The sequence below is a fragment of the Canis aureus genome, chromosome 5 (genome assembly GCF_053574225.1).
Source record: "Canis aureus isolate CA01 chromosome 5, VMU_Caureus_v.1.0, whole genome shotgun sequence".
Classification (NCBI taxonomy): Eukaryota; Metazoa; Chordata; class Mammalia; order Carnivora; family Canidae; genus Canis; species Canis aureus.
In genome coordinates, this window is record NC_135615.1 from 85262899 (window position 1) to 85289148 (window position 26250).

Genomic DNA, 26250 nt, shown 5'->3' on the forward strand with positions numbered 1-26250 from the left:
GGGAAGAGGCTCATTCTGAAAACGCTCGTTTCGTGCAAAACTCCTTTCATATGGAAATAAAACACGGACGGGGTTCACTGCAGCGGGCCTGGCTTCTCCCTCGCATCCCACGGAGGGGTGATGAGGAAGGACCCCAGACTCGGGCCCGAGAGGCGGCGCGGATGCAGCGCGAGCCGAGGACGCGGTGCCCCGGCCCCACCCGCGGCCACCTGGGGCCCCAGCGCGGCCGGGCCCCACCCCCCGGCAACGCCTCTCGCCGCCCGGGCAACCGCCCCCCGCCCAGCTCCCAGCTCGGCTCCGCCCGCTGCTCACCAGCTCCTCGGGGGTGCGGGTCTCACGCTCGCCGCAGCAGCAGCACCACCTGCAGCAGCAGCACAGGGCCCCCCTGCACCCCGCCATCTCCCTCCTTTACTGCCGCCCCGGAGCCCTCCGCCGCCCCCTCCCACCAGACGCGCGCCTCACGTGACTGGCCCCGGCCGCGTCACGTGGTGCCCCGAGCTGGGGACGGAGACAGGGAGTGGCTGCGGGCGGGTGGGGCGAGGGCCCGCGTCACATGACGGTGGAGGGGCCGCTTCCAACGAGGCCTCTGGGCGCCGCCATGTTGGGGCGGGAGCTTCCGGTCGCCCGCCGTCTGGCCCCGCCCCCGCCGCGGCAACCCGACACCTGCGCCGCGCCCCGCCCCCCGCAGGTCTGGCCGCCGCTCGGGCGCGCGCGCTGAGCACCCCGCGTCCGGAGGGTGAGTGCAGGCGAGGCGTGGGGTCGCCAGGAGGGAGGGACGTCCGGGAAGTGGGGGCCGCCCACCTGCAGCGCGGTTCGCCCCTGCAGGGGATGGGCTCATCAGCTCTCGGGGTGGGGGCGCGGGGGGGCAGGTGCGACCCCCGGGGCTTCAGCCCTGAAGGGCCCCTCGGGGTCAGCCCCCGGCCTGGAAGCGGGGGTCCCGGGGAAGAGGCGGCCCTGGGCCCCGTCTGCACCCCCACCTCGACCCCGTGACCCGGTGACTCCATTCGTGGCCCCGCCGCGCAGGTGTGCGCCGGGCTGCGCGCAGGTGTCCGCGGGGCTGCGCGCAGGTGTGCGCCGGGCTGCCGGGCCGAAGCCGCGGTCGGGATGGCGAGGGCTGCCTGCAGAGCGCAGTGCGGCCGGGGCCCGGGGACCTCGGGGCACCGGAGGACGCGAGACCTGCAGCCCCACGGCGACGCAGGTGGCGGGACGCGAAGGAGCAGGTGCACCGCGGGCGGTCGCGCTCCCTCCGGGCTGCGGGCTCTGTTCCAGCGGACGGTGGGCCAGCCCCGCTCCCAGGGAGGACCCGGCCGGCCGCCCCGAGTGCCCTCCCCGTCCTCACCGACAGCCCTGCGGAGAAGCTGCACTTTGAGGCCGGGATCGAAGCGGGCATCCCTGGGGAGGAAGACCACTGGTTCGGGTGTCATCGCTCTGGTCTTGGCTCCTCGACTCTGGACGTGCAAGTCTGTGTTGTGTGCACTTGTGTCTTGCGTGGGTTTCGGGCCAGCGGAGCAGCGGGAAGGTCATCAAGGTCATCAAGGTCTCGGCAGCGGAGGACCCCAGACGCGGTGGGGACACCGGCTCAGCCGCGGCGGTTGGAGTGAACTGGGCCTGGTTGCCCCTCTGATGCCCCATGTCCCCACGCGATGGATTTTTCACTACGAAAGAAGTGTGTTTGCACACTTGTAAAAGTGCGTTTTTAACTTATTTTTTGTCTTATTTTCCCCCACTGGACTGGCCGGCGGTGCCATGGGCCTGCCCTCTGCCACGCGGGGGGCTTCGGGCGTGGGGGCCCTGCGGTCTCGGGGGTTACTGTGAGCGACCTGCGTGGCCTGAGGGAAACAGCCTGGAAGGCAGGCGCGGACGGGACGGCTCTTGTTCCGAGGAGGACGTGAATTCGTGCCCTTACCGAATTTGAATCTGGTTACTCGCGGAAGCCAGCCAATGTCGCGTTCTAACCCACAACAGGGTCTATCTTGGAGTCGCGTGAACTCGGGAGAGACGTGGCTGCTTTGTCATGCCCACGCTCCTTCCATCCTGCGTGCAAGCTGTTCCGAGTAACAGGAGATGTGCGGGCTGGGCCAAGGCCCAGCTCTGCCTTCTTTGGAAGGAATCCGGTGACCCCGAGCGTCTGCTGGCCTCCTACCCAGCGAGTCCTGCCGTCCCCTGTCAACGCCCCCCTCCTTCCATCCGGCTCCTGCAACTGGAGCCTCAGCCCTCCCTCTGGCCGGGCAGCCTTGCCCCCGCCCCCTTGCGCAGGGCCCCAGCCCTAGCTCTGGGCTCTTCCCGAGTCACTGCTCCCTCCGCGCAGATGAACACACCCGCTGGGGAAGTTTCCTCTCGTTTCTAACCCACCCACTCGGGGACCTAGCTGGCAGAGATGGACCAGCCACCACCTGGGGTTCTCCCAGCCACAGTCCGCTGCTCCCGCCTAGGACTGTGGACTCTGGAGGCCGGCAGGGTCGGGTTCTCAGTGCCACCCTCCATCAGGTAGCTGTCGCTGAGATGCCAGGGCCCGAAGGAGCGTGTTTCTGCGCCGGGTGGGGGCTGGTTGGTTTGGAGCCAGGAAGCGGTGGAGGGCAAAGCCTCGAGTGAGGCGGCGTAGACGGGCACAGCTGTGGTAGGTGGATCCCCTGGCCGGGGGCACTGCCACCCAACCCCCGCCGGCCCTCGCCCTCTTCCTTCGTGGAAATGCCGCATCTCTCACTTGACCCTGCCCCCCGGGACTTGGCTGCCGGTCCTCTGACGCTCCTGCCCCCACTCTCTGCAGCAGGAGCCCGGCCATGGTGAAGGAGCCCAGAGGGGACGGGGACGGCGGTCCCACTCCCCGCTCGGAGGGCAGCAGCAGCGGCAGCGAGAGCTCCAAGGATAGTTCGAGATGTTCCACGCCGGGGCTGGACCCTGAGCGCCACGAGAGACTCAGGGAGAAGATGAGGCGGAGGATGGAATCCGGTGACAGGTGGTTCTCCTTGGAGTTCTTTCCTCCTCGGACTGCTGAGGGAGCGGTCAACCTCATCTCGAGGTGAGTCGGTGTAGTGAGGGAGCAGGCTCGGAATGAGGGGGCCCGGGGGAGGCAAATTGGCCGCTCTCCTGCAGAGCCACCCTTTGACCTGGGAGGAAAAGGCAGCCAGAGAGGGTGGAAAAGAGCAGGGTAGATCATTAGAGCTGCAGCTTCTCCGCTGTCGGTTAAAGTCCCTGCGAGCATCTGGAGTTTTTAGACACACTCTTCAACGGGTTAAAAGTGTTGATTCTCTCAGACTGCATTCTGTGGCGGAACTTGGGGCTGGACAGGAACACGGTTTAGGAAGTCATAAAGCAGCAGCTTGGAGAACATTTTCACATTTTCAGCGAGTTTAAGAATTTGACTTACGCCTCTCAGAATCTAAAAATGTCGAATGAATTTTGTTAGCACATTATGTGTTGCGGCCCCCCCCCCCCGGCTTTTTTTTTTTTTTTTTAAAGATTTATTTGAGAGAATGAATGACAGAGAGAGAACACGTGGGGGTGGAGAAGGAGAAGCAGACTCTCTACTGAGCAGGGAGCCTGATGTGGGGCTCGATCCCAGGACCTGAGCCGAAAGTCGACGCTTCACTGACTGAGCCACCCAGGCGCCCCCTTGGTTCCTTTTTTTATCTTTCCTAAGTTTATGCATTTTATCATTTGCATCTTTCGTGTGTCACCCTGAAGGTTTTGAAGTTGAAAGGCAGGAGGATGTTTAAATGCCCTGTTATAGCTGGTCAGACAGGCACGTGTGCGCACCTGTGGCTCTTGCGTCTCGTTCCGGAGCTGTGGCCGTGTTCTGTGAGATTGCTGGCTGCTGCACCACAACCCCGGGGTGGGGGGGAGGGTGGCTGGAAAGTACCCTGTCTGCTGACCCTCCTTTTTCCTCTTCCTAGGGCGAGCCTCTGCTTGCCACTCTGAGAATTCCCTGTACCTTTGATCATCAAAATATCTTATCACCCAAGATAACAAACTGCAAGCACTTTGGAAAGGCTGCAGTGCTGCTTTCTCACAAAAGGGTTGCATTGTTGACATCAGGTATCTCTGCAATGATCATCGTCGTCATTGTCATCGTCAGCGTTCGGGGGGGGGGCAGGGGGCTCAGTCGGTTAAGCATCTGACTTCAGCTGAGGTCATGATCCTGGGGTCCTGGGATCGAGCCCCACATCAGGCTCCCTGCTCAGTGGCGAGTCTGCTTCTCCTCCCTCCGCCCCCCCACCTCGATCTCTCGCTCACTCTCTCAAAATCTTTAAAAAAATCATCATCGTAATAGCAGCTCACACTGTGTACCGAGCGCTGCTCTAAGAGATGTGGAGCCGTCTATCATAGTATTTTTGGAGTCATTACTATAAAGTAAGTACTGTTCTCTGGCACATGTTTGAAATGAGGAAACTGAGGCTCAGACGCATTAAGTTACTTTCCCGAGAGCGGGCAGCTAATAAGTAGCAAAGCCAGGACGTGAACGTAGGTCGTCTGACTACAACCTGCGCGTGAGGTTTCCCTAACTCCCCAGGCCCATGGGAAGGTGGTGAAGGGCCGTGTGCTCTCAGGAGCCCCTCTTCAGAAAGAAATTACCTGCAGGTTTGATCGGATGGGGGCAGGTGGCCCCCTCTTCATAGATGTGACCTGGCACCCGGCAGGGGACCCTGGCTCAGACAAGGAGACGTCCTCCATGATGATTGCCAGCACCGCCGTGAACTACTGTGGCCTGGAGACCATCCTGCACATGACCTGCTGCTGTCAGAGCCGGGAGCAGATCACAGGCTATCTGCACAAGGCCAAGCGGCTGGGCCTGAAGAACATCTTGGCGCTGAGGGGAGGTGTGGAGCAAGCACTCTACTCCCTGGGACCTCGCTCCCTCGAAGGCCTCTTCTGCCCCTGGAAGGGTCCCACACCGAGCACGCTCAGGGTTCCCTCCCTGCCAGTAGTGTCAGTGGGCATTGTGGGTGGTGGGTGCCGCGGGGACCCCACAGGAGCCACTGCTCGACCTCCAGACCTCGAGGAGGCGTTCCATCAGGAGTGCGGCCGGTGCCTGGTGGCTCCACACGGCCTCATCGATTGCTGGCTGTACCCAGCTCTGGGTCCAGTCAAAGAGCATGGTTCTGGCGCTGATCCCAGGGCTGAGGCAGCTTCTGCGGCCTCTGGCACCTGCCGTCATCAGGCACCCGAGTGTGGGAAGAGGACCTGGATGGGTGGGATTCTGTGGCCTCGTGCTCCCTGCAAGGACTCCCGGGAGGGTGGGAGGGTGCGGGTGTGCGACACACCCAGATCTGGGTAGGGCAGGGATCTCAGATGCTCCGGCTAACTGAAGAGCAGCAGCTGTCCCCTGGTTAGACTGGCAGCTCGTTGCCCGTGGGGTCGGGGCTCAGTAAGTGTGTGACAGGACGGCCACCGCTGCCCGGCCACCCCTTGCCAAGTGCCCTGCTGGGAGGAGGAGGCACACGCTTGGAGAAGCTCAGGGCCCCGTCTCTGAGGAGCCCAGGGCACCGGGTATGGGGTAAGGACAAGGAGGAAGAAGGGCATCTGGAACGCGGGTGAGACCCAGGGACCGTGACCTCTACCACCCCCGCAGACCCCGTGGGCGACCAGTGGGAAGAGGAGGAAGGAGGCTTCAGCTATGCCGCGGACTTGGTGAGGCACATCCGAAGCGAGTTTGGGGACTACTTTGACATCTGTGTGGCAGGTGAGTGGCCGGGCCTTCCCCACCCGTGGGGACAGGGAAGGGAAGGCGGGACACACCTGGAGAGGCACAGGAGGCCCCCACCAGCGTTCAGTTCAGGCCCCGGTAACCCAGGCCACCTGCCAGGGAGGGAGCCTCAGAGGTGCATCGTACAGCACCCTTGTTCCCGTGGGTCATCTGCTCCCGGCTCGGCTGCCGTCACCCCATACGTTTCTGTCCCTCTGCCTTCTCGGGCTCCCAGCCTGCTTCCCAGTCCGATTCTTCTTTTTTAAACACAAAAGGGGTATTTGTTACGATGGCAGATGTGGGACCAGGGGATTTCCGGGCCCCTATCAGGAAATGGCACTGGGCCGGGCAGCAGTCCGAAAGGCCGGCCTCCCTCTCCTGTCTGGAGCCATGTAGGCCCTCAGCTCTGCGTCCACTGCACACGTGCTCCAGGCTTCCAGCACACCCGATCTGCTTTTCCCTCCACCTGACCGGCCGCCTGCCCCTGGGGGGCACGCCCGCTTCCGGCCCCTGGTCCAGATGGTTGGCAGGTCTCAGTGTCAGTTGCAGCTTCTCCGGAGGGAGCGTTGGGCCGGCTCAGCTCCAGTGCCACGGGCCACCACCGAGAGGCCAGGTTCACCCGCTAGAAGGCGTGGGTGGCCTTCCCTCTTACCTCCACTCGCTGGGATCGGCCTCAGCTTCTCAAACCAAGCTTGGGCCTCAGACTAGCACATGCCAGGGACGCAGGAAGTCCGGGGATTAATTTGACACATCATCTTGGTGTGACAGTTTTTCTCAAGATTTTTTAGGGAAAGTCACATCATTTTTATATCAAGACAAACACGGCTGCGCTCTGGAGTAGCATGTCAAGGTGACCTGAATGCACCGCGGCCTCCTGGAAGGGAGTTGGTGGTGGTGGCGTTGAACTTAGTCCCAGCCCCCATGTACCTGTCCACTCTTCACAGTCAACGGGGGTGTTCAGGGGAGTCTGGGAGGCCCCGATGAGGCATTAGGAACAGAGCCAGCATTTCCACCTGTTCAGGTGTTCGCTGCTTGCTCGGGCCATTTGGTCAGTTAACCGGGGAACGTGCACAGGTGCAGTAGGCACTAGGTGGTCGTGCGTGGAGACTGGCCAAGCCGTGAGCTTGCAGCTGCTGGGGGACCTGGGGCTTGGCCTGTCATAAAACAGACAAGCAGGGCGATTGGGGTGGAGAGACAGCACGTTGGCTGAGACAGAAAATACAGTAACGGAGCGAACTCTATAAGCAAATGCTACGTTTGTTTGGTGATGTTGAGGACTCCTAGCCACGGGTTCAGCTGTTAAAGCCTCCTTGTGTTTGAAACTCCTGCTGGAAAAATAGCCTCGTTATTGAAAGTGAAATTGTGGTGCTCGGTCCTTCCTCCCCTCTGCCCCTTGGGACGAGAGTTTTTATATTCATTTTTGATGACTTGGGGTTTCTTCAGAACAGAAGTGCCTTATCACAGCCAAGCAGCTTGGCCTCCCAGCAGCCCCGCTCAGGGTCCTGCCCAGGGCGCAGGCCCAGGCAGCCGGCGCACCCCCATAGCTTCACGAAGGCCCACTGTCGTCCTTTGCAAGCACGGCTGCCCGGGAGTTCAGGCTCGGGGAAGCAGGCGGCCCCGGGGTTCACGGCACTGGTTAGGAGCCGAGGCGACACGTAGGCAGATCTGGAGCCCCGTCCTCAGCCTCCCCGGCACGTGCTCACCCCGCAGCCAGTGCCGCACGCTCCGGGAGCTTGGTACTTGGTGGGGCCGCTGCTTCCAGTGTTAGGCAGCTCCCCGGGACCGATCCTGCCTCTGTCATCAGAAGCAACACAGACTGTGACTAAGAAGGAACCTGATGAAGGTCAATCCCTTTCCCCTCCGCGACGCACCTCTGAGCTTTTGGAAGTAGTTCCGGTGTTCGCTCCACTCTCCCCTCGGGTGAAACATCCCCACTTTCTTCAGGTCTCCCCTGGGTAATGAGGTTTCTAACTGAGTCTCTTGGCTCCCTGAGTAATTTCCGTGTTAAATTAAGAGCCCGGTTTTGAATCCAGGGCCCAGACTCCAGCCCGGGACCCCAGATGCCGCCCGACCCACGCTGAGGGCAGCATTTTCTCTTTTCTGTGGCCACAGAGTGACCAGGCCTGATCTGCCCAGCTGCTTGCCAGGGACCTGAGGCAGGACAGCGTGGGGAGTTTGGTGCCACCCCCCGCCCCCAGCTCTTGGGCGGGTGGCCCTAAGCCACCTCTCACCAAAGGTCGTGTCCAGAGTGAGAAGCACATCGTTGTGAGCTCAGCCACTCACTGCCTCGGCCTGCCCGTGCTGCGGTATTACAAGGGCCAAGTCCAGAACCCCCGAGGCAGAGAACTCTTGGCCCCCAGCTTTCTGGTCTCTTCGTCACTCACTTGAGCACGTGGGAGCCAGCCTCTCCCTACTGTCATCCCTGCCGGCAGGTTACCCCAAAGGCCACCCCGACGCAGGGAGCTTTGAGGCCGACCTGAAGTACTTGAAGGAGAAGGTATCCGCAGGAGCCGACTTCATCATCACCCAGCTTTTCTTTGAGGCTGACACATTCTTCCACTTTGTTAAGGCTTGCAGCGAGATAGGCATAACCTGCCCCATCCTCCCCGGAATCTTTCCTATTCAGGTGAGGGTCCCAGGAGGGCCGTGGACCCCCTCGCCCCCGTCCCAGCGCAGGCCAGGGCCCTGGGGCGAAATGCCAATCTCTGATGCTCAGTAGGTTTCCCTTCAGACAGATGCTCTAGTCCTTGCAAACGTGCCACCCCATTTTGGTCACCTTTAGTCCACCCCCCCCCCCCAAACAGCAGCAGTGTGTGTTGGGCTTGCTGACAACTGTCACTAAAAGGGATTAGGGCTCTCATTTTAAATCTTGGTTAAATCCATGTTTCCTAAACTTGACTGTTATCAAAATTGTTTGAAAAAGCTTTTTGAAAGTTAGATTTCCAGATCCCCTGTCTAGAGGTTCTGATTTAATAGGTCTGAGGTGAGGCCTGGGAGCTTACACATCACTTCTTAGGTTTTACAGTTGGTGCTGACGATCAGTGCACCTTGGGAACCACTGGCCTTGATGCTCACCAGGTTATCAGTAAACACACCGAGGGGCGGAAGGGCAGGAATGCTGTGGCAGCTGCTGTACTCTGTGGAGGGGAAGCAGCAGGACAAGGCGAGGGTCCTCCTACAATCTAGACTGACTTTCCCAAGTCACTCTGTGAGACTGCAGTTGGCCTGGAGGCGTGGTGGGGATGGAAAGGGCGGTAAGTATTTCAGGGGAGAGATGGGCTGGGAGGTGGCACCCCACAGCCCCCCGTGTCTCGTACAGGGCTACCACTCCCTTCGGCAGCTCGTGAAACTGTCCAAGCTGGAGGTACCGCAGCAGATCAAAGATGTGATTGAGCCAATCAAAGACAATGATGCTGCGATCCGTAACTATGGCATCGAGCAGGCTGTGAGCCTGTGCCAGGAGCTTCTGACCAGTGGCTTGGTGCCAGGCCTCCACTTCTACACCCTCAACCGCGAGATGGCCACCACAGAGGTGCTGAAGCGCCTGGGCATGTGGATCGAGGACCCCAGGTAAGGCCAGTGGTCCTGGATTTGGGCCCAGGAGGCACAGAGGAAAGTGAGATGGGCGGAGAAGTCAAAAAGAGGTCATAGAACAAGCACGCCGTAGCAGTGCTGGCCACCACGGTGGTACAGACAGATGTCTGCCGTGGCTAGCAGTACACTTGCGTTCTGTCTCAGTGGGAACTCCATGCAGAGGGTCTAATCAGAGAACTCAGGCTGAGTGGTGTCCCCACTCCTCCTGCTTCCTCTAGCTAATCCCTTACTCATCCTGTCTCCATTCTCACCCAGGCGTCCCCTACCCTGGGCTGTCAGTGCCCACCCCAAGCGCCGGGAGGAAGATGTACGCCCCATTTTCTGGGCCTCCAGACCAAAGAGTTACATCTACCGTACACAAGAGTGGGATGAGTTCCCCAATGGCCGCTGGTGAGCACCTGCTGGTGGCAGCCCGTTGCAAGGGTATTCTGTTGCTTGGGGTGGAGACGGAGGGAGTTTGCCTGCTTATTTATGTGCTTTTTGGGGAGCAGCCTGGGATAGGATTCACAGGAATGTCCCCTAAGTGGGTGGGTGCAACCGTCCCTCTGTCAGGAGCCCCAGGTCAGGAGTGTGCCTTGCCCTCTGGGCACCTCCTCTGCCAGGGGCAACTCCTCCTCTCCAGCCTTCGGGGAGCTGAAGGACTACTACCTCTTCTACCTGAAGAGCAAGTCCCCGAGGGAGGAGCTACTGAAGATGTGGGGGGAGGAGCTGACCAGTGAAGAAAGCGTCTTTGAAGTCTTTGCCCGCTACCTCTCGGGAGAGCCCAACCAGCACGGCTACAAGGTGAGTGATGCTGGGGTGGGCTCCTCGGTTATACTCCCCTGCCCTTTCTCCCTGTGGGCCCGACCTCAGGGCCGTGGCTCTCAGTGCTCCTGCTCACTCAGGCCTCCCCTCCTTCTGCTTGAATGTGACACCTCGACAGAGGGAAGGGTGAGCTGGGAAGATCCCACCTAGGGTGCCTAGAAGGGCTGACGTAGTTGTAGGCAGAGCCCTCGAGAGGGAGGAGCCTAGGATGCCCTGTGTGATCGCAGCTTCAGCCTGTCCTCTCTCCCAGGTGACTTGCCTGCCCTGGAATGACGAGCCCTTGGCGGCCGAGACCAGCCTGATGAAGGAGGAGCTGCTGCGAGTGAACCGGCAGGGCATCCTCACCATCAACTCCCAGCCCAACATCAACGGGAAACCATCCTCTGACCCCATCGTGGGCTGGGGCCCCAGCGGGGGCTATGTCTTCCAGAAGGTGCGGCAGGGACCCACAGGGCTGCCCCACCTCCACCGGCACCCAGGGGTTCCCTAGAGATGGGGACAGAGAAGCCTTCCTCCCTGGGGTCTCTTCATTCTAAGGGGCAGAAGATCAGAGCGGCCAGGAGCCCACGCTTTGAGTCCCGCAGCCCTGGGGATGCAGGTCGCTTGCCCGCTCTGAGCTTCAGCTGGCTCTTCTGTAAAATGAGTTTAGGTCACATCCTGTTCTGGGGCCAAAACATGACAAAGCACATGCTTAGCAGGTGGGAGGAACGCAGGAAGCATTCACCTACTGGAGCCGTTACTGGTGTCCTGAGTTGGCACCTTTCTCCTGGGGCTGCTAGAGTTAAGATTACATTCTAGAATCGCAGCCTGTGGGCTTGAGTTTGAAAGGCCTGGCTTTGAGGACCAGCTCTGCTGCTTACCTTCAGCACAGCCAAGTTGCTCAGCCTCTCTGAACTTAGTTTCCACATCTGTGAAACGGGGATCAGTGCGCTCCCCCTGCAGTTTAACGCAGCCTACTCCCTGACAGGCAGTGGGTGCCCCGAGAAGCCCTTGGTGTCCGTGTTGGCCTCCAGCGAGTGGGGAGGATGGGATGTGTCAGGCCTCTCTCCCGGGTCTCCACTTACCAAACGGGGCCTCCTGTCCGGCTTCCAAAGGGGCTTCTCCCAGGAGCCTTCCCTGGTTGGAAGGGTGGCACAGGTGTCCCTCAGGCCTGTCCAGACAGAAACCTCACATAGCTGCTCCCTCCCCTCTGCTTGTATTCACCCGCTCTGAGCTCCTGATCTATCCACGTGGCCACACCAGTCCCAGTGTGTCAAGTCCTGCCATGCTTGTCTGCCGGGCGCCTCCCCAGGACGGTCGGAGGGCAAGGGTCTAGGGTCCGGGCGTGCAGGGACTGGGGTTGATGGGGCGGTGCCTGTCCTTGTCCCACAGGCCTACTTGGAGTTCTTCACGTCCCGCGAGACGGTGGGGGCGCTTCTGCAGGTGCTGAAGAAGTATGAGCTCCGGGTTAATTACCACATCGTGGACGTGAAGGTAGGCCGGCTCCCGGGGCTTAGACGGCGCTCCGTGGCCCAGGGTCCCAGGCCGCAGGCACCGCGTGTCCTGCTCTCCTCAGTGAGTGCTGAGCACCTGGCCCTGGCCAGCGTGGTGGAAATGGGTACACGTACCCAGAGCCAGGCCCCTGCCCCGGCTCAGAGCCCCCAGTGTAGTGAGGGGGCCCAGTCAGCGGGTAATTACCAATCCAGTTGCACTCTCAACAGTAAGGTTCATTAGAGGATGCTGGGGACCCAGGGACGGGACGTCTAACCTGGGAGGCCAGGGAAGGCTTGATGGGTCCCCTGTGGCTGGAATCTTTGAGGACAGAGGGCGTCACAGGGAAAGAGCAGGGGTGTGTGAATGCATTGTCTGCACGGCCTGTGGGGACATGCCGAGTGGGTTCAGAGGAAGGCTGACTTGGGATTGACTGTCCTGCTGGGCGTCTGGGTTTTCCCCTGAAGGCGAGAGGGAGCCTTTCCCAGCAGTGGTGACTAGGCGGTGGATGGCGGTGGGGAAAGAGCGCCAGGGAGGACTGGAATCAGAGGCCCTGCGGCAGGCTGAGTGGCAGAGAGAGGCCTGGCTGGGCAGACCCGAGGGCAGCCAGCAGGAGCCAGCAGGCGTGGGGGGTGTGGAGCTTGGGGCACATGGGGGAGGAAGGAAATGGGCAGCCCCTGGGCTTTCACGGAGCTGCAGAGCGAGGAGGGCAACTGAAGCTGGTGAGCGGGTCCAGGCAGTGAGGGGGCTGCAGTGGCAGCGCCCAGGTGTGCTCTGACCCCCTCCTGCCCTCAGGGTGAAAACATCACCAATGCGCCTGAGCTGCAGCCCAATGCGGTCACTTGGGGCATCTTCCCGGGGCGGGAGATCATCCAGCCTACGGTGGTAGACCCTGTCAGCTTCATGTTCTGGAAGGTAAGGGGGCGGGAAGGTGTCGTCGGGGCCACCCCGGGGCCGGTGGCTCCGCCTTCCTGGCTGGGCCCTGACTGGACTCCGGGTGGATTCCTGCGGTGGAGGATGGGAGGCGGCTTTGGCAGCTCGCCTTGTTCTATTCCTGGAAATGGCCTGCTGAGCAGCGGGGAGGCCCTGGGGCGCTGAGCATGGAGCCCTGCCCCAAGGGCAGCCTCGTTCACCTTGCCTGCGTGTCTGCTCGGGGGCAGGATGAAGCCTTCGCCCTGTGGATCGAGCAGTGGGGCAAGCTGTATGAGGAGGAGTCCCCGTCCCGCATGATCATCCAGTACATCCACGACAACTACTTCCTGGTCAACCTGGTGGACAATGAGTTTCCGCTGGACAACTGCCTGTGGCAAGTGGTGGAAGACACGTTTGAACTTCTCAAGGGGCCCTCACCAGAGCGAGAGGCAGAGGCTGTATGAGCCCGCACCCCGGTGTCCTTGGCTCGAGGCCACCCGTGTCCTGCCTTCCTTCTCCCCAGTCCTGGTTTTCTGGGGGACCCCTCCCCTCCATTTCTCCCGAGCCCTGGCCTCCACTCCTCATGTGACAGCAGCTAGACCGTGTGAGGCTTCCGGGCTCGGGCCGGACCGGAGTCGGCCCCACATGGGAGCCTGGTGTCCTTGCTCCGCCGAGACCTGTGCTCTTCGGTGAGGAGCCTCTCCCTGCTGGCGAGGACCACGCGGGTAGAACAGCGTCCTCCGCGAGGGGGAGAGGCGGGGTGTTGCCCACTGGGCCCTGGAACCAGAGCAGCCCCGGGGAGATGCTGGCCTGGGGCTGCCGGTGGCCTTGCGCTCCCGGTGCACACGCCGTCACGAAGGGCCGCCCGCTGGCCTCCGAGGCGGGGGCCGCCGGCCCTTCTACCTGTGACTGGAGGGGCAGAGCGCTGTCCTGCCCACCTGCTTGCACAGGCCGCGGGCCGGGCCTCCGGACAGGCCTTGGCTTAAGCCCGTCAGCGCGAGAAATCCCCGCCCCATCTGCCCGAGAGCCAGCTGGGCTTTCACCTTCCTACCGTGCTGCTCTTCGCAGGAACAGTTTCTGTATTCCGGTGGCTCAGGAGGGAAGGTGCCCCAGAGAGGATGAAGGCCTCTGAGCCTTTATACCTTCCCCCCCCCCGCCCCCAAGCCCCCAGCCACGGACGGATTCCCTGCCTGTTCCTGTCAGGGCCAAGATAAGACTCTGAGCAGAACTTCTTTCTTCAGGCTTATTTTTTCTTATTAGGTGGGACCTCTTAGTACCAGCCGCGTCCTCCCCTGTGCTCACCCTGTTCCTGACGCTCTGCCCGGCGCTGCTCCCTGGGAGTCAGCCCTCGAGCCTCCCTGCCTGCTGCTCTTCGCTAGCTCAGCAGGTGGTGGGGGGGTGGGGGGTAGCTGTCCAAGGAGCAGCCTGATGGCAGAAGAGGCAGGCGCAGGCGCAGGCGCGGGTGTACCCTCTTCACTTCTCCCCAGGGTGACCAAGGGGGGCGCGGGGGGCAGTATTTAGAAGAGACGGAGCAAGGGAAGCAGCTAGGAGTAAGGAGGGTGTTTTATTGTCCTTCAGAGCTCAGAGAGCAGTCCCCTGTCACCAGGCTGTGCGATGAGTGCCTGGTGGCCTGAGCCTGCACTCCCCAGACGGGTGGGGCATGGTTTCCTCCTTCGGGAGGCTGGGCTCAGTGTTGTTTTTCTTTCCATGGGAACAAGTCACAGCTGCAGCTGGGTCCCCTGCTCCGCCCCAAGTCCACCGCACACATGGGCTCGGGCATCTTGCAGCTGCTCCCAGGGCTCCTGAGGCCTGCGGTTATCAGGCTGCTGGTGGCCCCTCTCTTCTGGCCCCTGGCTGCCAGGTGCTGGCACCACTTCTCAAAGGCCTGGAATCAGGGAGGAGGAAGGAAAGGCTATTTGGCTCCCTCCTGGGCCCACTGTATTTGCCAGGCCAACACCTGTGCCCAGCTCCTCCTGTGCCCAGAGGGAAGAGGAGACCCCTCCGTCCACCCCAGCCAGCCAGCCGGCTCTGCCCCAGGCCAGATGCACAGGCTCAGAACAGATCCGGACCTGGGAAGCTATGCCCAGAGTGGGGCAGATAAGGGAGGGGGCACTCAGGGACTTGCACCCATGGGCTAGTGTGAGTGGTAGCCGTGCTGTAGCCAAGCCTCGTTCCCACACCAAGTGGCCAGGTAGGACTGGGCTGAGCACGTGATCACCAGCTAAATCAGGATCCAAGCGGTGTTTTCTGTAATGGGCCTGCCCCCTTCCCCTGAAAATGGAGGGGCCCTGGGGGTGGTGACAGGGAGGGCCCCCAGCTCAGATATGACCAGGTCTGGTGCTGGTTTGGGAAGAGCTGCTGCGGGGGTGGGGGTAGGAGAGGGGGACACCCTCCGTACCTGGGAAAGGACCCAGCCACCTTCTTGTTGCTGTAATCGCTGAGCCACCTGCAGCTGCAGGACCCGCCGCCGCCACACACGCCAGGCCCACTTCAGGTGCCACCGCCTCAGCTGTGGGGGTGGGTGGTGAGCGGGCCCACTGCTGCCCCCGGCCCTCTGCAGCCTCAGGACGGAGGGGCTGTGAAGGGGCCCGGGCGGGGGTGGGGGTGGGGTGGAGGGGGTGGCGTCCCTGAGGTGTGTTCATGCAGATGCCTGCGCCCGACCCCAAGTTTTCAGACTTGGTCCATACAGAGACCAAGGTGCTTTGAGAGACCTCATTCCTTGGGGTTAGGGCTGAGGACGAGAGGAGCTGCGGCATCAGCCGGAGGCCGGGGAGGGGCTGCCCCCACTCACCAGCGTCCGTGCCAGCCGCTCCCCGCCCTGAGCATCTACCCAGCGCTGCCATGTCGCTGCCAGGCGCCTGGCCCGCTCCGAGCCCTGGAGCCGGCGAAGCAACGCCTCGTGGCGCCAGCGCTGCCCGTATTTCCTCCTGGCGGGGGGAGGCCCCGGCGTGCACCCCGATAGCCGAGAGCGTCAGGACCCCCAGGCCCCGGAGGAGGGCCGGAGCCAGGGATCCCCGGGTCCTCCGGGAAGGAGCGCGGGCCGGAGACGGCCCCGCCCCCGCCTCGACCTGGCCCGGTTAGGGCCCCGCCCCCGCCTCGGTTAGAGCTCCGCCCTGGCTCAGGCCCCGCCCCCAGCAGGCCCCGCCCCCGCCTCGACCTGGCCCGGTTAGGGCCCCGCCCCCGGCCCGGTTAGAGCTCCGCCCTGGCTCAGGCCCCGCCCCCAGCAGGCCCCGCCCCCGCCGGCCCGCGCACGCGCACGCGCAGCCGCGCTTACCCCAGCCGCCTCCCCGCGGCGTCGCCCAGGACCTGGGAGCCCGAGGCCGCTGGGGGTCCTGCGGGCCGCCCTCCGCGGAGGGCCCGGCGGGCCGGGGGCTGGTCGCCGCCGCCTGGAGAGAGGGTGACAGAGCCCAGTGCAGAGGACGGCGGGCCGGGGCCGGGGCCGGGGTCGGTCTCCTTACTCCGCGCGCGGGTCGCCGGTGTCCGCTCCCGTCCGCCGATGCTCCGGGCGGGGCCGCGCCGCGTGCCGAGGCGGGGGGTCTGGGGAGCAGCGGGCGGTTGCCTGAGCCCGGGCCCGCCTCCCCGCCCCGCCGCCCCGCCGCCCCGCCTCGGCCCCGCCCCCAGGCCGCGGCCCCGCTGCCCCCGCTGCCCCCGCTGCCCCCGCTGCCCCCGCTGCCCCGACGAGGCCGCCGCCGGCCGGTGCGGGTGCGGGTGCGGGTGCGGGTGCGCGTGCACCTGCCGCGCGTGGGGCCTGCAGCGGGTCAGCGGGCCTCGCCCCCCCCAGCGCCCGGGAGCCCGCCTGCCTCGGCTGATGATGCGACGCTAACATCCTTAAACAGACCCCAAAAGTGAACTTGTCTCACGACACAGACCTGGGAGTAAAATGCCGAGCCCCCGGAATCGGCTGTTGCCGGGCCCCGTGTGCGAGTATGTGGGTTCTGCAAACGGCCCGAGCTCGTCCCTTGCACCTCCATTAAAAACAACAACAACAACGCAGGGCGCCGGGGTGGCTCAGCCTGTGAAGCGTCCGACTCTCCATTTGGGCTCAGGTCGCGGTGTCGGGGTTGTGGGATCGCGCCCCGCGCTGGGCTCTGTGCTCAGGCCCGAGGCGGCTTGGGATTCCTGCCTCGCTCTCTGCGCCTCCCGCCCGGGCGCACGCGTGTGCATCCGTGCACCCCGACTCTCAATAAATGAGACCAAAACACCAAAACACAATGTCCTCTTTTTTCTTAGAGCCGTTCTAGAATCTACTACTCTATGCCTCCTCACATTCGGAAACAGGATTCTGAGTGATTCCAGCTCATGCTCAGGAACGCCGCGTGGCCTGCCAGTAACTCCGGGGCTGCGTGTCCCCCAAGGACGGTCGCTACACTGCTCTGCGGTGTCCCTTCTTGTGCCTGGCTTTCGTTGTGGCCTCAGCCCTGTTTGCCACCAAGCTCTTGTCACCATTTGCGGGTGTCAAAACTAACTGCTGCTGCTTTTTTTCTTCTTCTTCTTTTAAAAGGATTTTTACTTTTAAGTACTCTCCACACCCAGTGTGGGGCTCGAGCTCACAACCCCGAGAGCAAGAGTTAACATGCTCCACCGACTGGGTCAGCCAGGCAGGCGCCCCAGAACTAACTGCTCGTGGTCCAGAGAGCGGCGGCGGGTGGTTGTCTTTGGGGAGACGGGGTTACGAAAGAAACCTTCCATTATATTTCCCAATGTTCCTGTGGTGAGCATATTTAATTTTTCCAATAAGGAATAAAAAGGACTTGGCAAGCAGCTGCTCCTGCCCCCTGGGCCTGCCCCTAGGCTGCACCAGGACTCCCTATATGAGTTCAGGTTGTCTGTTGCCCTAGTAGCCTATGACCCCAGCACTCATCTCCGTGGCAGACCTGTGCTGTGCTGGCACTCAGTAGTGCTCAGTACGTGTTTGCTGATGGGCCCAGGGATGGCAGTCCTCCAGAGCCAGCAGGCTGTCCTAGGCTGCCCTCAAGGCCACTGGGCCCCACGGATGAGTGTCCAGCCACTTGCCACCATCAGCCTAGGCAAGCTGATTCTGAGGCCACCCACCCTCGGGTCATTTGGGGACCTGGCACCCGACCTAGGCTGCCTCACCTGCTTCCGCGGGGCTGGAGTGTCCGGCAGCGCTGGGAGGCACCCCTCGTTGGCTACCCCTGGGTCCCCCGCAAGGGCCTCCTGGGTCTCTGCCTGCGGCTCCAAGTGCAGGGCCCTGTGGGTCCACAGGAGGCCTCTGGACCCAGCCTGGGGGAACTGGGTGACGGCGGCTCGCTGGATACGGCCCTTCACTGCCGCCTGGGCCCAGGCCCCCAGGCCCCTGGGAGGAGGGAGGGAGGGAGGAGCCCGCATCTGTGCTGGGCTCTCGGGAGCCCTGCCTGGCTGCCCCTGCGCTCCTGCCCCCATCCCTTCTCTGGGGAATCTGGTGAGAACAGGCCCGGGAGCAGCAGCACATCACGCCAGGGGGACAAGCATCCTGTTGAGGGGACAGACGGTGTGCGGTCCTGCTGCCATACTTGGCCTCGCCCTCCCTCGCCAGGACAGTTTACGGCGCATCTGCCGTGTGTCTGACCCCCAAGCTGAGTGCTCGCAGGCCTCATCTCTGTAAGGCAGGCCTCTCATCGTCCTCTGGCCTCTAGAGACTTGCTCAGAGAGGAGTCGCACTGCTGGAAAGTGCAGGTCTGGAATGTGGCCCTGGGACCAGCTGCAGGGCCTGGGATCGCGCCCCTTTGACCCCAGCCTCCTGAGCCCTGGCACCAGCCAGAGAGAGCTCAAGGCCTCAGAAGCAGCCTCAGCTGGGGGCACAGTGGGGCTGCCCTCGGGCCACGGGCACCCACCTGGTGCTCAGCTTCCGGGCGGCCTGGGCTCGGCTGCCCCGGTGCAGGCGGGACTCCCGTGCGTGCGGTGCCTGGCACAGGGTGGCTCTCTCTTCTGCCAGCTGGCGGACCCTGCAGCGCTGGCCCAGAGCCGTGCGCCACGCCGCAAAGGCCTGCTGGGCCTGGGCCCTCCAGAGCTGTCTGTCTGCCCAGCGCTCCTGCACGCGCTTCCTCCAGCGGCCCACGGAGGCCCGGGCCACACGCCGCTCCCGTGCCCAGGCTTCGGCTGCTCGGGCACCCTGCCACACGGCCCACACCGCCCCGCGGGCCTCTCCCGGGCCACCCCGAAAGGCTCCTGTGGTTGGGAGTGCCCCTGTGTCTCTCATGACTGCACACCAGGCCGGGGAGTGGCTGCAAAACAGGGACAGAGGAGGGGCCTCAGATGCAAAAGTCACATTTCTTCAAAATCGCACCCGCAAATCCCCTGCAGAGTACCATAGGTTCTACGTGGCTTGGCACACACGCCCCCCTGAAGAATGCATGACCCGCATGGAGAACGCCCGAGCCGGTGTGTATCGGGTCCAGGCGCTGGCTCTGCGGGCCTCGGCAGGGGCGGCCGGCCTGGTCTCCCCTCGCAAGCCCAGTCTGGGGCCGGAGGTCGGCCCAGGAGTCGGAGGCGCAGGGCTCCCCGGGGCACCAGGTGGGGTTGAAGGATTGCCACCCCCACCACTCCAACGAAGCAGGTCATGGAAGGTCGGCGGTCATGGCCCTGGGGCTCCGTCCTGAGGTCCCCTGGGCTCTCTCTCTGCTTTTTCCAGATTGGGGATGACCCTCACCCCCCTACCCCCAGGCCCACCCACCTGTGCAGTAGAAGCTGCTCCGGCGGGGCCCCTGGGCGTCTCCGACGAGCTGCTGCCCGCCGCCAGCGCTGGAACATCGACCTCCTCAAGCCCTGGCGGTGGACCTGCACCCACCTCTGGTACTTTCCATGCAGGAACTGCTGCCCTGTGGCCAGAGAGATGCTGAGATGCCCCCCAGGCATCCATCCCAGCCTCGCCGCTCGGCCCGGGGTAACTGGGGGCCCCTCCTCAGCCACAAGTAGGGGACAGAGGAAGCCCCCCAACCATCTGGGTTTAATCGCTTCGGTTACAAGTGTCCTGTGATGACCGGGCCAACCCCGCTCATTGTTTTTAATTTCTTGGAAATGTTTACGAATCAGGAGAATTTGCACAAAAATCTAGATTTCCAGCTTTTTTTTTGAAAACTAGGTCTGACAACACTGGGTCAGCTTCACTGGGCAGTGATGGGCTGGAGAAGCAGCTGTCCCCAGAGAACGAGGATAGGAACTTTCCAGAACAACGAGGTCCTCGCCTGCCAGCTCACTGATCCGATGTGTTGGTGTAGTGGGAAGCCTCTAACACGGCCCCCAGCGATTCCCCACCTCCCACGCGGGGCTTTGAGGGCACCATAACTCAGAGCTCGGGCTCGGGCCCAGGGCTCCTGAAGGCCAGGTGAGGGTGAGGAGGATGAGGATGAAGATGATGCTGGTGACAGGCACACGCGCTAGGAGCTGGGCTGTGAGCCAAGATGGGTGGCATGGATGGTGGCATGGATGGTGGCATGGACGCCCTACAATCACCCTATGAGGCGCGTGCAGCACGATCCCCATCTTACAGATGAGTAAGCTGAGCCTCAGGGAGGTTCTGTAGGCTGCGTAAGGTCCTCACGGCCGGGACCGCACGGGCAGTGTCCCGCCCCGCTTCTGCTCCGTCCCGCCCCGTCCTGGCGCGCCCTGCCCCTGCGGAGGTCCCCCCACCCTCCGCCCAGCTCACCCTGCCAGCGCCCAGGCCCAGGCTCACTCTGCCAGCAGGTGCGCCAGCGCTGCAGGGCGCCTCGAGCCAGCGCGCGACCCCGAGCCCGGACCCGCTGCTCCACCTCCAGCCGCTGCGCCAGCCGCCGCCGCCACCAGCGCAGCGCAGCCCGGCCGCACCGGCCCCGGGCCCAGCCGACGGCCAGCTCTCTCTGGGCCCCTTGGGCTGAGGCCCAGCGGCTCCAGCCGAGCAGGACGCTAGGAAGGGGAGCACCCACCTGAGGAGGCTCGGCCACCCTGGGCCCACACCCCCCTGCTCCCCGGGAGCTCTAGCCCGCGAGGGGCAAAGCTGGGGGTAAGCGTGGCGCAAGGGGTGACTCAGCGGGCCCCCGGGAGGAGCTCTCACCCCGGAGCCCCTCGCCCCCACAGGGCAGGCCGGGGGGCAAGAGGTGTCGGAGACCTGAGTCTGGGTACCAACGGCCTGGGGGGTGACGTGGGGGCCCTGTGGGGTACAGACCCGAACAGAGGCTGCTGTGAAGGTCAGGGTGGGCGGGAAGGGGGCTGGGAGGCAGGGTGACCACGGCGGCTCGCCCACGCGGGGAGGGTCCCTACCGCCTCTGGAGAGTGCGCAGGCACCACCTGGCCGCACCCCGGGACTGCCGGGCCCGCACCTGCCAGAGCCGAAGGCACCGCCCCTTCCGCCGCTGCCCAGATGCCCACCGAAAGCTCAGCCCGAGCGTCTCCAAGGGGGCGGGCGCCCTGAAGGCCTGGGAAGAGGGATGGAGTCCTGCACCCCCGGCCCTGCGCTGCCCCACCACGGCCCCCCGCCTGCCCCTACCGCCCCTGCCCGTCCCCTGCCTGCCCCTCCCCTGCCTGCCCCTCACCTGCTGCGGCGAGCTTCGAAGTGGGCGGCTGCCCAGCCAGGGCTCCCCTCCCGGGAGGCTGCCCAGGAGCTCCGGGGCCGAGGCGCTCAGACCCCGCGCCGTCAGGTGCCCCCCGCTCAGGATGTGTTGAAGCTGCCGCAAGGCCCGGTCGGAGATGCTGGGGAAGGAGCAGGGGTGTCCTGCGGCCCAGCCTCGCCCCGGCGGACGGGCTGCCACGCGGGGCCCCCAGCCGGGCCTCTGCCAGCGCCCTGCTCTGGAAGGGCCACCTCACCCACACCGTGTTGGCCGCACACGGGACGACTGGTGGCCGAGATGCACCCGTGCCCCTTGGGGTCCCCCCCACTCAAGCTTAACCTGGGCTTCCTCACTTTTCCAGAGCTCCCGCAGGGACTCCCACCAGTGCCTGCCTCACCTGGCCGATCGGAGCCAGGCTCCCGAGGGGAGGTGGAGCTGGGCCCCAGGCCCGAGGACCCCAGACTCAGGGGGAAGCCACGTCGGTGCTCTGCCTCTGCTCGGGTGTAAAGATGGGGAAACAGGCCTGCGGGAGGTCAGTTCCCCAAACGGCAAACAGCGGAAGACGTGGGACCCAAGTACGTCGTTGAGGTCGCAGGGCAGCCCCAGCTGTGTCCTGGGTGGACAGGGACAGTTCCCCGAGGCCGGGGCGGGAGCACACTGAGGAGGGAGAGCTACATTCCCAGGGATCACGTGAGCTCACCGACCCTCCCGGGAGTTCTGGGGCTTTCATCAAAACAGACGAGGGTCCAAGTGGACCAAGGGGGTGTGGCATGATGGATGCTAGGTATGTGGCTTCCTTTTTAAATTTCTTTAAAAAGATTTTATTTTGGGCAGCCTGGGTGGCTCAGCGGTTTAGCGCCGCCTTCGGCTCAGGGCGTGACTCTGGGGTCCCGGGATCGAGTCCCACATCGAGCTCCGTGCATGGAGCTTGCTTCTCCCTCTGCCTGTGTCTCTGCCTCTCTCTCTCTGTCTGTCTCTCTCATGCATAAGTAAATAAAATCTTTTAAAAATAAAAGATTTTATTTTATTTATTTTATTTTATTTTATTTTATTATTTTATTGTTTTGAGAGTGAGACACAGAGCACAAGGGTGGGAGGGGCAGAGGGAGAGGGAGAAGCAGGCTCCTCCCTGAGCAGGGAGCCCGATGCGGGGCCCCAGGGCTGTGGGCAGGTGACCTGAGCTGAGAGGGGACGCTTAAACCTGTGAGCCCCCAGGTGCCCTGGTGGTGACTTTCCCCGAGGGAATTATTGGCCTTTACCTGCTGGCAAACGTTCCACTTGTGTCCCATCAGCGCAGCGGCCCCCTGCTCCCCTGCCCCCTGCCCCCCTCACCCACAGCCACCTGGACTCAATCCCAGCACGACTGTGGAAAAGCACCGGGACCTTCTTGCCCCAATTCGCAGTGTGATTTGGAGCGAGCTGCTCCACGCTGAGCCTCAGTCAGCCTGGCTGCGCGGTGAGGCCACCGGGGCGTCTACACTCGCCTGCAGGGTCTACGCTGAGCCGCTAACTTGCGGACACTTGCCGGGCGCTGGGTGGCGGCGGGAGGCACACAGGCTTCCCGCGCGGCCAGGTTCCCGCAGCCGGTAGAGGCCCGTGCGTGTGGCCCCGGCGGCCCTCTGCTCCATCGCGTCCCAGGCCCCAGGCCACCTCCCCCAGCCCCGCACCTGCCGGGCACCACAACCCACGCAGGAGCCACCGGGGAGGGTGGGACCTGGCCTGTTCCCGGAGGGATGCTCTTCCCAGCGCTGAGCTCTGCCCACGGCCCGCCCCGTCCGCACCCCGGGTCCCAGGCTCGTGGACACCTACTCAGGCCTCCGGCGCTGGGACAGCCGCGTCCTCCAGAGCAGCAGCGCCCGCTGGAGGGCCAGTCTCCGGCAGGCTTCCTGCAGGGAGCCCCGGCCCTGCTCCTGGGCCGGCGCCTGGACCTGAGCCACCACTCCCAGGCCACGGGCTGGGGCCACCCCAGGGGCTGCACCGCAGAGAGTCGCGCTCCCTGAGAAGCAGTCAGAGGGTGAACCAGCCAGGTCCCCAGTGACCCTGCCTCACCCCCCTTAGGATCCCACTCCCAGGCACTGCCCCACCCCACTGCCTCCGAACCCTCCCCTCCAAGACACCTCAAAGATCCCACCTTCCCCTGTCGGATCTGGGGGACAAGGGATGCGCATTATCCCTCCACCCCAACCAAGAGCTTCCTGAGAGCAGAGGCCACCCCCCTCCTGCCGGGAGACGGAAGGAAGTCTCTGGCCTAGAGAAGCCCATGACTGGGAGTGAGGAGGCGGCCCTGCAAGCCTGCCACTCCCAGGGCACCTCCTGGACCCTCGGGGCCGACACACCGCACCCCCGAGTGCTCCGGGTTCCATCTCATCACAAGAATTCAAACCATCCCAGAGGGAGCTTTGGGGACACTGCTGGCAGGGGTGGGAGGGGAAGGGAGCTCCTCGGCGTGCCACTGGCTTGCTCACCTGCCTTCTGCCGGCAGAGGGACAGCTGGGTCACCTTGGCTCCATCGGAGGCCCGGAGCCGCCTCATCCGTAGCCACTGCTGCAGACACAGCCTGAGGGTGTGTGCCCGGCGGTGGGCCAGCCGCTCCCGGAACCCGGCCCCTCGTTGTGTGAACCGGTGCCAGGCCCCAAAGCACCTGGAGAGCCAGGGAGGTGCTGGTACGTGATGACGGCAGCGACAGCCACCTGCCCCGTGCCGCCGTGGAGGCCTTGGACAAGCCACTTGGCCCTCTGAACCTGTTTGTCATACGTAAATGGGGCAGCTGTCGGGACAGCGTGGGTGCCCCCGGGCCTGGACGCCCGCGTCCACCCTGGCCTCACACTGATGTTTCTCAAATCCCAGGTGCGGGCGCTCACGGCCCTGCTGAGAACCCCCAGCGGCCGCCTCCTTGCTGGGGACAGAATGTCGCCTCCTCTGCACCCGGACTGCCGGGCGGCGTCCTCCGGGCTCCCTGAGCTCCCGCGTCACAGGCGTCGCGGGCCCAAGCAGTCACCCTCGGGTCCCGGCGGAGCCCTCAGCGGCTCGGCGTCCTCCGCCCGGAGTTCTCCCCGGAAACCGCCGGGGTGCCGTCAGCGGGACGCAGGCCCCGGGGGATCCTATGGGACCAGCAACCCGGTTTCCTCCCCTGACAGGCGGCAAAGACCAGAACCGGAGGGGACCCCGCAGCTCAGACAGACCGTGGCGACTCGTCCGCCGCCGTTAGCGGGGGAACCCGTCCCGATCCGGGTTCACACGAACTACAGCGGGATGTGCACGCCGGGAGCAGCTGCACCCGGGCTGGCCACAGATTTCTCGGTGTTCGGGCACGAACGTTCACTCTGAGGTGTGACCACGGCTCCATGTGCCTTGTGGGGAGTCCCTACTACAAAGACGCTCTAGAAGTATCTACAGGCGCAGCGGTACGAAGGGGGCCCTGCTTCAGACAACGTAGGTGGAAGCAGGTGGGGCACATGAAACAAGCTTTTCAGGAGGTGATTGTCTTTACTTTTTTTTTCTCTTTTTAAGATTTTTTTAAAGTTTTTTTTTTTTTTTAAAGATTTCATTTATTTATTCATTAGACAGAGAGAGAGACTGGCAGAGACACAGGCAGAGGGAGAAGCAGGCTCCATGCAGGGAGCCCGACGTGGGACTCGATCCCGGGTCTCCAGGGTCACACCCTGGGCCAAAGGCAGGCGCTCAACCCCTGAGCCACCCGGGCTGCCCTCTTTTTAAGATTTTTTAAATTCATTTTAGGAGAGAGAGAGAGAGAGAAAGAGAGAGAGAGAGAGAGCATGAGAGGGAGGGGCTGAGGGCAAAGGAGAGACTCTCAAGCAGACAGAGCAAGGAGCCTGAGTCAGGGCTCGATCTCGCAGGCCCTGGGGTCACTCCCCGAGGATACTGAGGTCACTCCCTGTGGACCCTGGGGTCACTCCCCACGGGCCCTGAGGTCACTACCTGAGTTGGAACCAAGAGTCAGATGCTTAACCGACTGTGCCACCCAGGTGTTCCCAGGAGGTGACTTTACTGCAGCTCGGTAATGGGGACACGGGGTCAGCATCTATTCTCTCTGCTTTTGTGTAAGTTATAAATGTCTCATCATAAAACAACACAGGAAAAGCCGTCTTACAGATCTGCGCTCTCTCCCTTCCCAACACGTGACTCGGGCGGGACTGGCCCGCACCCTGTGTGACCGCCACGCTTCCAGGAGGGGGGCGGGGGCACCCAGCTTTGCTTGGGACCAAACCCCAGGCTCTGGGTGGCATCTTGGGCTCTCAGTAAACAGCAGGTGTTTTCATTTCTTATTCTTATCATCGTTTCTTTCTAAAAAATATATTTTTTATTTAAATTCAATTTGCCAGGGGATCCCTGGGTGGCGCAGCGGTTTGGCGCCTGCCTTTGGCCCAGGGCGCGATCCTGGGGACCCGGGATCGAATCCCACATCGGGCTCCCAGTGCATGGCGCCTGCTTCTCCCTCTGCCTGTGTCTCTGCGCCTCTCTCTCTCTCTGTGACTATCATAAATAAATAAAAAAAAATTAAAAAAAAATATAAAAAAAATAAATTCAATTTGCCAGCCTATGTATGACACCAGTGCTCAGCCCGTCACGTGCCCTCCTCGTGCCTGTCACCCAGTCACCCCACCCCACCCCCGTCCTCCTCCCCTTCTGTAACCCTGTTTCTCAGACTCAGGAGCCTCTCGTGGTTGGTCTTTATCATCCTTTCTTGACACCAGGAGTCCAGAGCTGCCTCAAAGGGTTGCTCCAGCTGCACCTCGCCCCCTGCCTCAAGGAAGGGTCCCCAGTCTCACGTTCTCCACGTCTCCCTACCTGCCAAGCCAGGCTCTCCGCGGCTGAGTGTCCGGCGAGGCCGCCCTGGGTGCATCTACAGCATGAGAGCGCCAGGCTTCGGGGGGTCTCCCCATCCCCTGCGTCCTCGGTGGGACCCGGGGGTTCTCTCTCTGGGCCCCCCTGTCCTTCCTGGCCCATTTCTTCTGGTGGCACCACAGGAGGAAGACTGTAGAGCGAGGAGAGAGAGCGAGAAGAGAGAGTAGGGAGGCCCAGGACAGGAGGAGGCTATGTCATTCCCTGTCTCCGGGCCTCAGTTTCTCCGTGAGTGAGTGATGTCTGAGAGATCTTCCGGTTCACTCAAGCTTCCGCTGGGGCTGTACTACCCTCAGCGGCACACTGAGGCAGGACGTGCGCCCATCCCGTGTGTCCTCAAGCCAGTCACTTCTCTGTGCCTCCCCTCCCCGTCCGTGAACGGGCACAAAGCCCTGCCCAGGT

At 63.2% G+C, this 26250-nt stretch overlaps 3 protein-coding genes across 20 annotated transcripts in view; 1 reads left to right on the forward strand and 2 right to left on the reverse strand.

Moving 5' to 3' along the window:
- The window catches only part of CLCN6 (chloride voltage-gated channel 6), a 34828-nt gene extending 32714 nt beyond the window's left edge, over positions 1–2114 (reverse strand). For 2 of the 3 annotated variants that reach the window (XR_013380784.1, XM_077899628.1), the window contains exon 1: positions 313–468. Coding sequence is in view for 2 of the 3 variants with exons in the window: in XM_077899628.1 (XP_077755754.1) it covers positions 313–399 (87 nt within the window). In the remaining variant the exon portion in view is untranslated. Of the gene's footprint in view, positions 1–312; positions 469–1339; positions 1656–1906 lie in introns of those variants that run through there. The other variant, XM_077899629.1, reaches the window with a different exon arrangement.
- MTHFR (methylenetetrahydrofolate reductase) lies at positions 635–14195 on the forward strand. Of its 6 annotated transcripts, XM_077899636.1 has the most exons (13): positions 2881–3019; positions 3685–3798; positions 3894–4035; positions 4638–4817; positions 5570–5680; positions 8116–8309; positions 9003–9253; positions 9533–9667; positions 9880–10060; positions 10332–10514; positions 11453–11554; positions 12347–12466; positions 12712–14195. In XM_077899636.1, the coding sequence occupies exons 2-13, from the start codon at positions 3709–3711 to the stop codon at positions 12925–12927; spliced, it is 1905 nt and encodes a 634-aa protein (XP_077755762.1). In that variant the 5' UTR covers positions 2881–3019; positions 3685–3708; the 3' UTR covers positions 12928–14195. The 6 variants fall into 6 exon arrangements, with proteins under 6 accessions (XP_077755758.1, XP_077755760.1, XP_077755757.1 ...); XM_077899632.1 differs by lacking the exons at positions 3685–3798; positions 3894–4035 and adding an exon at positions 635–736 and having other exon boundaries at positions 2768–3019; positions 4579–4817; XM_077899634.1 differs by lacking the exons at positions 3685–3798; positions 3894–4035 and adding an exon at positions 676–736 and having other exon boundaries at positions 2771–3019; positions 4579–4817.
- Positions 14196–14200: 5 nt separating this feature from the next.
- The window catches only part of C5H1orf167 (chromosome 5 C1orf167 homolog), a 31138-nt gene continuing 19088 nt past the window's right edge, over positions 14201–26250 (reverse strand). For 3 of the 11 annotated variants that reach the window (XM_077899617.1, XM_077899618.1, XM_077899616.1), the window contains exons 8-20: positions 25795–25981; positions 23451–23626; positions 22795–22981; positions 21383–21598; positions 20971–21127; positions 20699–20853; positions 20136–20344; positions 19137–19281; positions 18298–18687; positions 17561–17780; positions 15738–16000; positions 14862–14972; positions 14201–14348 (exon numbers count right to left, since the gene is read on the reverse strand). In XM_077899617.1, the coding sequence (XP_077755743.1) occupies positions 14969–14972; positions 15738–16000; positions 17561–17780; positions 18298–18687; positions 19137–19281; positions 20136–20344; positions 20699–20853; positions 20971–21127; positions 21383–21598; positions 22795–22981; positions 23451–23626; positions 25795–25981 (2309 nt within the window). In that variant the 3' untranslated portion in view covers positions 14201–14348; positions 14862–14968. Of the gene's footprint in view, positions 14349–14861; positions 14973–15737; positions 16001–16332; positions 16882–16938; positions 17170–17560; positions 18127–18297; positions 18688–19136; positions 19282–19460; positions 19852–20135; positions 20345–20698; positions 20854–20970; positions 21128–21382; positions 21599–22794; positions 22982–23450; positions 23627–25794; positions 25982–26250 lie in introns of those variants that run through there. The other 8 variants (XM_077899621.1, XM_077899619.1, XM_077899620.1 and 5 more) reach the window with 8 other exon arrangements.

What these genes read in the sequence shown, in the direction of transcription:
- MTHFR (XM_077899631.1), top strand. Translation starts at nt 2,378, where the DNA reads ATGGACCAGCCACCACCTGGGGTTCTCCCAGCCACAGTCCGCTGCTCC. An exon ending in GAGTTCCCCAATGGCCGCTG is followed by an intron (nt 9,668 to 9,879) that starts GTGAGCACCTGC and finishes CTCCTCTGCCAG; the next exon opens with GGGCAACTCCTCCTCTCCAG. An exon ending in TCAGCTTCATGTTCTGGAAG is followed by an intron (nt 12,467 to 12,711) that starts GTAAGGGGGCGG and finishes GCTCGGGGGCAG; the next exon opens with GATGAAGCCTTCGCCCTGTG.